The sequence below is a fragment of the Capricornis sumatraensis genome, chromosome 9 (genome assembly GCF_032405125.1).
Source record: "Capricornis sumatraensis isolate serow.1 chromosome 9, serow.2, whole genome shotgun sequence".
In the NCBI taxonomy this organism is placed as follows: domain Eukaryota; kingdom Metazoa; phylum Chordata; class Mammalia; order Artiodactyla; family Bovidae; genus Capricornis; species Capricornis sumatraensis.
Window position 1 is genome coordinate 18057786 of NC_091077.1, and position 10266 is coordinate 18068051.

General features: G+C 54.4%; 1 protein-coding gene across 1 annotated transcript; it reads left to right on the forward strand.

The window, feature by feature from the left end:
• The first annotated feature begins 728 nt into the window (after nt 1-728).
• LOC138086189 (phospholipid phosphatase 3-like) lies at nt 729-7422 on the forward strand. The gene is made up of 7 exons (XM_068980997.1): nt 729-887; nt 999-1022; nt 3789-3893; nt 4916-5196; nt 5294-5351; nt 6905-7111; nt 7297-7422. The coding sequence occupies exons 1-7, from the start codon at nt 729-731 to the stop codon at nt 7420-7422; spliced, it is 960 nt and encodes a 319-aa protein (XP_068837098.1).
• The last annotated feature ends 2844 nt before the right edge of the window (nt 7423-10266 follow it).

The window sequence follows — 10266 nt, forward strand, 5'->3', positions numbered from 1 at the left end:
ACAGATTCATGCCCAGAGTCACACACACCCACTAACATATAGCCTGAAAGAGTCTTGAAGGCTCTGGGATATGCATTCAAAGACACACAGTATCAGATGCCCAAAGACCACCAAAGGCACTTAAGTGACTGACACAGGCTGACCTGGAAAGACTGGAAAAGAACACAAATACAAGGGAGCACAACCAAGGAAACCTAGGTCCCGCCCCCAGGGAAGATCCAGGGTTTTTGAGCCACTAAAGATCCACCCCGCCAGGCTCTCCTTCTGGGGCCTATCCCTCCCTCCCTCCCTCAAGGAAACGCTGGGTCCCTTTCCTTGGCAGTGTGGGCCGCGGGCGACCCCTGGTGGACCCGGCGCCTCGGTCCAGGGCTTCACGGAATGGGCGGGTGGGAGGAGGGTGTCTAGGCTGAAAGGATGAAAAGATGCTTCGGCGTTTACTGAAAAACTTAGAGAAATGAGCGTGGCAACAGGGAAAGGGAGACACCGGAGCCCGGCTGGAACGGGACCAGACAGGGTCTTGGACGCGGGAACAGGGCGTAGGAAGCAGGAGTGGGACTGAAGACCCTCACCTATCCCCACTCGGTGCAACCCCGGGTCCCCGCGGGGACGGTGCTCCGGGGACAGTAAAGACAGGGTAAGCCTGGAGGCGAATTCCCATTGGCCCGCGGCGGACCAATGAGGAGCGGCGAGGACTCCCGGCGTGGCGGAGAGGGACAGGGCAGCCGTTGATGGAGATGGAAGGGTCCCACCTGCCCAACCAGGCTCTCAGCCGGAGAATGACTACCAGGGAATCGCCCAAGGTCTGCAATCGCCAGCACGGAGACGTCTCTCCCAGGAGGACTCTCGTCAACTCGGATATGACTTTGACCCGCGGGACCCTGAGAAAGGTGGGCTTGACCCTCGCAGTGCTGCCCCAGTCTCCCAAGCCCTGCCCACTCCCAAGCCCCACCACTTCCCGGTCAAACTCCGTAAGCCCTTTCCGCTTCCCTTTCTCCCAGGCCCCGCCCACTCTCCCGCCCTCGGTATCCCAAGCCCTGCCCACTCATCAGCCCCTCCCACTCCCTTGTCATTCTCCCTAGGCCCCGCCCACTTCCTAGCCCCCATTGTTCCCAAGCCCTGCCCACCCTCCAGTCTGCCCACTTTCCGGTAAGCTCTGCCCACTTCTCAGACCAACTTCTGAGGCCTTGCCCATTCTCCTGGCCCACTCACTTTTCTACTTTTCTCGGGCTAGCACTGCCCTCTCCCCAGGCTCCGCCCTTTTACTGTCTGCCTAGTCTGACTTTCCTGGAGACTCCGGTCTCTGAGTATTTTGTCCTGGGTTACACTTTTCCAGCTCTCTGCCCCATTCCCAGTCCAAGTCTTTGAACCATCCCCACTCCTAGTCTGACTTTCCTGGAGTCCTCTGGTCTCGGAGCATTTTGTCTGAGCACTTAGTCCCCACCCACTTTGTTCCTCTCCACCTTCTTCCAGACTCCACTCAAACTTTCAAGACCTTACCCCCAAATCAGTCAAGTCCCTGAATGGGATAGGACTCCCAACTAATGGAGTCAGGGAGGCCTCAGTTTCCTCCAACCCTTAGGCCATCCTCAGGAAGGTTCCACCCCCTTGGCCATTCTCGGGGTTGCCCTGCCCCCTTGGCCATCTAATTACTGGCCTGCAATGGGACCCCTCCCTGCCCACCTTGATCGTTACCATTCAAACCAGCCTCTCCCCCGCTGTGACCAGATCGCCTCTTGAGTTCTAATCCCAATCTGGGTGGGCATGCCAACCCCTTGGTTCCCCACAGGCAATCAACTTACCATATACCATCTTGGCCTTGCCTGAGTTGGTGGTCCGATACCAGTGCCTGTGGCCTGGAGACCCGTGCAGGACACCCCTGTTCCATCCGCTGCCACACTCCTGGACTGCCAAGCTGTTGGTGGCTTTGGACTTATTCTATCTTATGCTGGGTGAGCCCCCTCCCTACCATCCTTGAGCCCCTGCCCCATGTGGACACCCAAGAAGCCTTGGAGGGAATTTGTCTTCCTGTGTGTCTTTATCTGAGGTTTGCTAGGCCTGGGGCTGGCTGCCTGCCCTAATGTATGTACTTGGGACATTCGTGTCATCAGCATGTTTCTGGGATGTCTGGGTCAATGAGACTCTGCGCGAAGGGAGCAGAAAGGGACTCTCCACAAGAATGGATTTTGTGTGCTTACCTGTCATCCTGGATCTGGATGCTGGGGTCAGCATCCAGCTGCTCATCTTTTTTTTTTCAGTCTTGCATGTGACTTTACATGCTGTAAGTCTCCTTGAGTCGTGTATCTGAGTCTATCTATGTGTCTGTGGTGGGAGGTTATGTTTGTACTATATATATCTCTGTGTACGTTTTGACTATGTGTATGTTGTGTGCAAGCCCCTGGGTCTATCTGTATGTCTGGGGCTGGTCTGTGTTGCACTCATATCCATGTGAATGCATAATTCTGTGTGTGTATGCACATGTGTGCATGTATGCGTGTGTCCCTTTGGATCCCTGAGTTGCATATTGTATTGCAGTGATGCCTGCTGTATTGGCTTGGTGGCGGGGCGCGGTTCACTGTGGGTGACTCCTATGCATGCACTTGATCTATGGGAGCCTGTGACTATGCATCTGGTGGTCCATCCAATGGTATTTGTGTAGCCAGCTTTGTGTCTGGGTCTATATGGGCCTATGTGTATTGTGGGTATACTGTTATATGTCTGTGTGTGTACATCTGAATCTGGGTGTCTGGGTCAGACTGTGTGGTTGAATAATTGTGTGTGTCAGATTCTGGGTGTGTGGGTACCCATGTGGCCTGGGCTTGCTTGGGGTCCAGATGTGTGGCTGGCATAGACCAGTGTACCCTCAACTCCCCAGTGGGTAGAACTAGTGACCAGAGCTCCTTTGCTGGGATGCGGAGGCCAGGCTGGGACACTAGTTTGGCCCTTCCAGCCCAGAGAGGGAGCTGGGGATGGTGAGAGGTCGGGTTCCAGCTGCCTGACTCCACTAGGCTTCAGTGGATGATAGAGTCAAGACAGGGAGGGAGGCCTGGTATAGGCTTGTAGAATAAGCAGGCCTATACTGGCTGGAGACAGGCCCCCTGGTCTGCCCGGCTTCAGGATAGTAGTGTCAGGTGAGGGGCCCCAGATGCTGCTCACACATAACTTCGCTACCATTTTCTCCCAGCTCGATCAGCCACAGAACCATCCACATAGGCATGAAACACACACAGATACCAGACACAACCACACACACCAGCGCAACCCACACATCCGTGGATACGATGTATAATCTCTTTTTTTTCTGTCTCTCTCATACACACACACAGACATGTACTCATGAGCATCACAAACACCTATTCACACCACATACACATGACATAGACATAGCTATCCATCAGCACACATACACATTCACACACAAAGACACGCAGAGCCACAGTCATACACACGTACATGCATCCGTGAAGACACACACACATACGGAAAGAGTGAGCCCTTCCACCCTTATCCCTTCCATCATTATCCTTGCCCCTTACCCACCCGATTCCCAAGATCCCACCTGTTGAATGGGTCCCTGGGGCTCTGGCCTCCTCTGGCCTCCTGGCCAGACTGTATTCCCCGCCCATGTGCCCATGTCCCCATGTCCAGGCTGCTGGGAGGACAGACTGGCCAGAAGGCCTAAGGCGAGTCAACCTCAGGTGACCCGTCCATGAGTGGGGTCATCTCCACCCCCTGCAGTCAGCCTCCCCCTTGTGCTGAGTGAGACCGGTTTGCTGGAACCCCACATCCAGGGCTTCTTTTGCAATGACACCACCATCCAATACCCCCGGATGGCCCATTACATCATCGAAGACTCGGCACTCATGAAGATGAGCTTCTTCATCTCCATCTTCACGGTAAGAGGCTGGCCACTTTCACCTCAAGCTGTGGTGGCATGCTATGAGCGAGTTCACCCCTTTTTCTGGCACAGTGGGAGCCCCCACGGATTAGAGATCTAAAGCGGGAGTAAATACAACCTCTTTTTCCTCCTGAAATGGGACATTTCACTGCTCAGTGGCATAAAACCCCTTTCCTTGAGGACAACGTAAGCCCCCACTTTTGACTTAGTATGGGGGAAAGAACCCCCTCTGCCTTAGGCACAGAACGGGAAGTTCAGCCCCCCCTTCCCCCAGTAGACTGGGAAGCCCCAACCCTTTATGCAGAAGGCAGGGAGCAGCCCTGCCCCCTGGCAAGGTGGGAAACCTCCTCCTTTCAAACATGGAACATCTTGCTTCTTCCTCCTGGTGACAGGGGATGTTCCACAATTTTCCAGCATTTGGGTGGAAGCCCATCCTCTTTACCTGGTATAATAGGAAGTCCTGCCGTTTTCAGATATGAGACAGGAAATCCTGCCTATATATGACATAAATTAGGGAGATGTCCCACCTCTTTTCCTGGTATGACAGGAAGTCCTGCCCTTTTTACATATGGGACAGGAAATCCTGCCTATGTCTGACATAAACTAGGGAGATAATGTCCCACCTCTTCTCCTGGTGTAACAGGAAGTCCCACTCCTTTCAGATATAGGACAGGAAATCCAACCTATGTCTGACATAAGCTAGAGCCACGCCCTGCCTCTTTTCCTGGTATATTGAAATCCTACCCCCCTTTCCAATATGGCCCCCCCCCCGCCTTTCCCTGGTGATAATGGGAAGCCATATTCCTTCGCTTAGGAGTCTTGCCCATTTCAGACACAGGGGTGGGAGAAGTCACCCATTTGTGTGTGTGTGATGGAATGAGAAGACCCACACTTTTGGCTGGTTTAGTGGGAAACAACAGCCTCCCTTCTATATGCGATAAAGCATGGAGGATTTCCCTCCCCCCTTGCACCCTCTGCCCTCAGTGGTGACCCCCTCACCCATCCACTTCGGCCCCACAGATCAGCCTGGGAGAGCTGATTCGGGTCAGGGGCCTGCAGCTGAGCTCACCAGCCTTCATGAGCAGTGCTTACGCGGCCATGATCTACAAGCAGCTGGGCGCCTTCATCTTTGGCGGCCTGGCCAGCTTCTCCCTGACCAGTATCACCAAGATAACCACAGGTCAACTGCGGCCCCACTTCCTGGCCACGTGCCTGCCTGATCCAACCTCCTTCGACTGTGAGGACGGCTACATCACCAACTACAGCTGCACAGGGCATCCTGAAGACGTCCTCGATGCCAGGCGCGTGGGTGGGCAGGGAGGAGAACCCAGGAGGTGTCCCCACCCCACCCCACTCCACCCCCAGCTGATATCCATGCTCCCCCTGCCCATCCCCTAGGATGTCCTTCTATTCTGAGAATGCCTCCTTGGGGAGGTACTGCATGGTGTATCTGGTGGTGAGTGTTGGTGGGAGGTGAGCTGCACACCCAGCAAGGCCAGAAAGTGCTCCATTGTTCCCCCCACCCCCACCATCCCATGGTCAGTGCCCACAGTGCCAGGCACAGCTCCCACAGAGCTTGTGTGTTCCCCGAGTCAGAAGGGCAAGAGTGGGGTTGGCCCATCTCCTCTTAAGATTCATTCAGCGTCCTGGTCCCAGAATAGCAACTTGCAGAACCCTCTGTTCCCCCCGCCCCCAACCGGCCCCTGCCCTTGCAGCTGGAGAGGGCTCATGCCAGGCTGGGTCTGTGCCCAGGACTGGGCTCCACCAAGGACAGCAGGAAGGGAAATCACCTAAGACCCAGCTGAGGTGAAGATCTAATATTTAGGTAATAAAATGGCAGGAAGGGAAGGGGGGGTGGGAGTAGGGCGGAGGGAGTTGCCTCTGGGAAGGAGCCAACAACTCAGGAGCATAGATTTGGGTGGCAGAAGCAGATTAGAGCCAGCCCAAAGCACCCAAGCTCAGTGGTGGGCAGACAGAATGACACAGAGGCTCCAGCCACCGGGGCACGTGACGGTCACACAACTGCCTTTACACCAGCAATGTTTTCTCCCTGAAAGCGGATTCAGCTGCCAGCTCCCCCAAACCATCCCTGCCCCTTTGCATTTTAAGACAAAGTAATTACAGCTTCCTGTAGTGATAAAAGCGCAGGGTTTTGGAGGTGGATGTACATGCTCTATTCCCAGCCGCAACTTTGTGTGACACTAGGTGAGACCTTGAACCTCAGTTTCCTCATATGTTTGGAAATAGCACTTGCCTCCTAGAGGTGTGGTTTCATGAGTTAACACATAGATGAACTGATATCCTCAAAGGACTTAGAACAGGATCTGGCCTAAAGGTCACTATTAATCATTAATAACAAGCAAAACAGACTCCCTTCGTCCCCGGGATGGGGCGGTGGTTGGGGGACTGGGTGCACGCCAACATGCCAACGTGCACAGACAGACCACACACAACTCAGAGGCCGGCCTTGGTCTGATTTTTGTACGGAGTGGACAATTTCATGAACAGAATATTCTGGATCTCGAGGAATTCCCCCACCTCTTAAGTGTCCCTCAAGTGCCCACAGTTGATCTCTCCCTGAAACACACAAGCACCACTGTCCCGTTCTTCTTGCTCATCTCAAGGAAGTAAATTTCACCTGATGGGATTTTTTGTTTTCTGTTTTCCATTTCAAAATCAAGAGCCCAAACTCTGCTCCTTGAGGGTTTGCCAATGAGGCCACCCTGCTTCGATTGGAGACCTGACGCAGGAAGTGGCAGTGCCCACTCACAGCTTGAGCCTACCCGGAGGGTCTCACCTGACTCAGGAAATCATTCACCACCTAACAATTCTCCCAACGCTAGCATGTAGTTAAGAGCACACAGTTCTCTTACAGTGATGGACACAGCCCCTACCCTCTTTAGAAGCTGAAATACATTTCCATACAAAACTGGCAGGTTCAGATAGAAAACACGGGTGGGCACAAAAATGCAGCCCCGGGGTGGAGTCCCTCTGATTACCCTCTCCCAGGGTTTCAAGGCACTGCCACCCGCCTTCCAGCTCTACATACAGGCTGGTTCCTGGGGACAGAAAATCTGGCTCTTACGGCCCACCATCCAGCTCCTTTTCTTGTCCCTGGCTCTGCTGACTGGCTACATCCGGGTCTTGGACCACTGGCACCACCCCTGCGATGCTTTCTTCGGCTTCTTTCAGGGAGCTTTGATGGCTTTCTGGGTAGTAAGTGATGCCATGGGACACCTGGGTACAGGGAGGGTCTGCTTGTCTGGGAGCCCTTGGGTATGCCTGGCACTCCTCATCTCCCAGGAAGGGAGTGCAGGAGAGGCCAGACTGGAGTGGGGGAATGGCCATGGAATGAAGGTGATGTCAGCCCACCACAACCTCTCTCGGCTTCATCCCTGCAGGTTTTCTACATCTCAGGCAATGCCAAGTCCCAGAACCACCTATGCTCTGTGTGCCACGTTCCTCCCCACTTCCCCTCTCTGTATTCCTCCCCCGCAGACCCTCAGGGAACCCAAGGCATGCCCTGATGCAGAGAAAGACAGAGGGCACCCTCTGCTTTCCAGGGCCTGTGCTCCCCAGGGGGGGCTGTCCCTCCCCAGGTGGGCTAGTCCAGGAAGCCCCACCTGTTTGGAGCTCAGTCCTGACCCCAGATCAGCCCTGCCCTGGAGGGGTGACACAGGAAGTCCCATTTTCCTGGGGCTGAACCCCAAATTAGCCCTTCCCAGCAGGGCCACTTCCACTTCATGTTTTTACGTTTTCTTGCTATATTAAAGAATGAAATGCCAACACCGGGTTTATGAATTCTTGAGAGATATTAACATGGATTGATAGACTTTGTATATCAATCTGGGAACCATGCCCCAGGGATCAATTGTAACGTCTGATAATCTCGAAAGTCTCAGTCAGGTTTCTCGACTTTGGTTATTGCTGTTAGTTTTCAGGGCCAGATAATTCTTTGCTGCAGGGGCCATTTCAGTGCACTGTAGGCCAGTGAGCAGCCTCCATAGACTCCACCCACCGGGTGCCAATCACAACCCCAGGTTGTAGTGGAGGGGGAGTCAGTCCCAGCTGAGAATTTCTGGGTTAGGGGATTCTGTGGAGCTCCCTCAAGAGACCGCGCTCCATAATTATCTGACCGACTGAAGTCCCAGGATGCTACACATATTTAAATAACAGAAGAGGTGATTCACTGATCCTGGGGTGGGGGCGGGGGTCACCTTATTTGTATGATCTGATCCATCAGGAATTTATTTTGATGTCTTCTTGTTGTTGTGTTAGTCATTCAGTCATGACCGACTCTTTGCGACCCCATGTACTGTAGCCTGCCAGGCTCCTCTGCTCCTTTGAAAATTCCTTGCCTGGAATTTTCCAGGCAAGAATACTGGAATGGCTTGTCCTTTCCTTCTCCAGGGGATCTTCCCTAACCAGAGATCAAACCCCTGCAGTGCTCTGGTGTCTAGTGTGAACCTAAAGGTCCAACTCAATTTTGTTTTTTTTCTCAAATAATTAACACAGGATTTCTTAGCCTTGAACAGCAGTCCCCAACCTTTTTGGCACCAGGGACTGGTTTCGTAGAAGACAATTTTTCCATGGACCAGGGCGGGTCGGGGGAAGGTCTGGGGACGATTCAAGCACCTTACATTTCCTGTGCACTTTATTTCTATTACTATTACATCAGCTCCACCTAAGATCATCAGGCATTAGACCCTGGGGTTTGGGAACTGATCCCTGGCCTTGATCCCTATTGATATTTGGACCAGATAATTCTTATAGTAGAGGGCGACTGTCCTGCCTGTGCACCCTAGAATGCTCAGCAACACCGACTTACCAGGTGCCAGTAGCACACCCACATACACACACACGCACACGCAAACCATTTAGGCATAACTAAAAACGTCCCAGGACATTGCCAAGTGTCCCTGCCCTGTGGAGAACCACAAAATTGGAAGCCACTGGTGAGAACTGTGAGGTCCCAGCCCTTCCAAAGGCCTGGCCAAACCCACCCCTACCCCGAAGTAGCCAGAAGCCACAGAGGATGTGGAGGCTTCCTGGGATGTCAGAGCGGGAGGCTGCCAGCAGAAGCCGGCCCCAACAGGGGCAGCACAGGCAGTCTAGCCCAGTGTCACAATAATAATTGCAATACCAATAGCTACAACTTACTGTTCACTCTCCCGGGGGACCCTGGGGCGGGCTTTCGGGCCCTCCCAACTGTCTAGAGGGCAGGCATTCTTGATGGCTCCATCTTGCAAGAAATTCAGCAGGGGGAGGCCAAGTGACCTGTGCAAGGTCATGTACTAACTACAAAAGCAAAGGCAGGGCGATGACTTGTAATAAATTGTAACAGTGGAACAGGAAGGTGTCGAGCTGGGGGGAGCAAGGCAGCCCCCCACCTCGGAGGGGCCCCCTATTCCCCGGCAATCTGTAATCCAGCTATAAGTATTTTTTTTAACTTTTTTAATTTTTGATAGAAAATGAAGTCGCTCAGTTGTGTCCAACTCTTTGCGACCCCATCGACTGTAGCCTACCAGGTTCCACCATCCATGGGATTTTCCAGGCAAGAATACTGGAGTGGGTTGCCATTTCCTTCTCCACAGCTATGTCTTAATCACTGATGTTCGACTCCAGGCAACGCTGAGGATGACCCAACCTGCGACAGACTCAGAGCCCAACAGAGGTGTCCGGGAGGAGTGCACAGTCCCCCCCCCCCCGCACCCCAACACACACACACACACCTCCGTCGGCTTCCAGAAGCATCCGCAGTCGAACATGGAAGGCAAATCGTGGTTTTACTTACTACGCAGCTTCAATAGAAGTCCAGCAGGAACCGACCGCCTCCCACCTCCCCAAACAGACGGCTCCTCTGGAGCGGCCAGTTCGGTCCCTACCATGAGCCCTCGTGGTTAAGGTGAGCGTTTCTGGAGAATGACAACGAAACGGAATGGGAAGGGAGGCTTGAGCCGGAGAAACTGAGGCAGCGTCGTTCGCGGCGGGGGCGGGAGCGGGGAGAGGCTGAATCTCCCCGCTGCATGTTTACCGAGCTCTCTCCCTCCCTCTCGGCCACCCCACCCGCCTCCCCACCCAATCCCGGCAAATCCCAGGTTGCCAGGCCGGGCTGGCGGCGGGAGGGGTGGGACGGAGGAAGAGGGTACTGAGGGCGCCCGAGAGGCCTCGCCCCCACTGCCCGGAGTTGGGGGTAAAAGGGGGTCCAGCGCGCCCCCATTCCCGGGAGGTCTCTGGGAGGCAGGGGAGGGATAGCCTTCCCTCCCCGCACCCTCCGTCCCGGGGCGGGACCAGGGGGCGGAGCGGGCCGGTGACCGGGCCGTGACGCGAGCCCCGCCTGCTCATATAGAGGCGCCCCGGGGGCGCAGGAA

Bases quoted from the DNA above. Each gene is read 5' to 3' on its own strand.
- LOC138086189 (XM_068980997.1), top strand. From the start codon at position 729: ATGGAGATGGAAGGGTCCCACCTGCCCAACCAGGCTCTCAGCCGGAGA. The intron at 1,023-3,788 runs GTATCCCAAGCC...CCCCACATCCAG, and splicing joins CGCCCACTCTCCCGCCCTCG to GGCTTCTTTTGCAATGACAC. The intron at 3,894-4,915 runs GTAAGAGGCTGG...TCGGCCCCACAG, and splicing joins TCTTCATCTCCATCTTCACG to ATCAGCCTGGGAGAGCTGAT.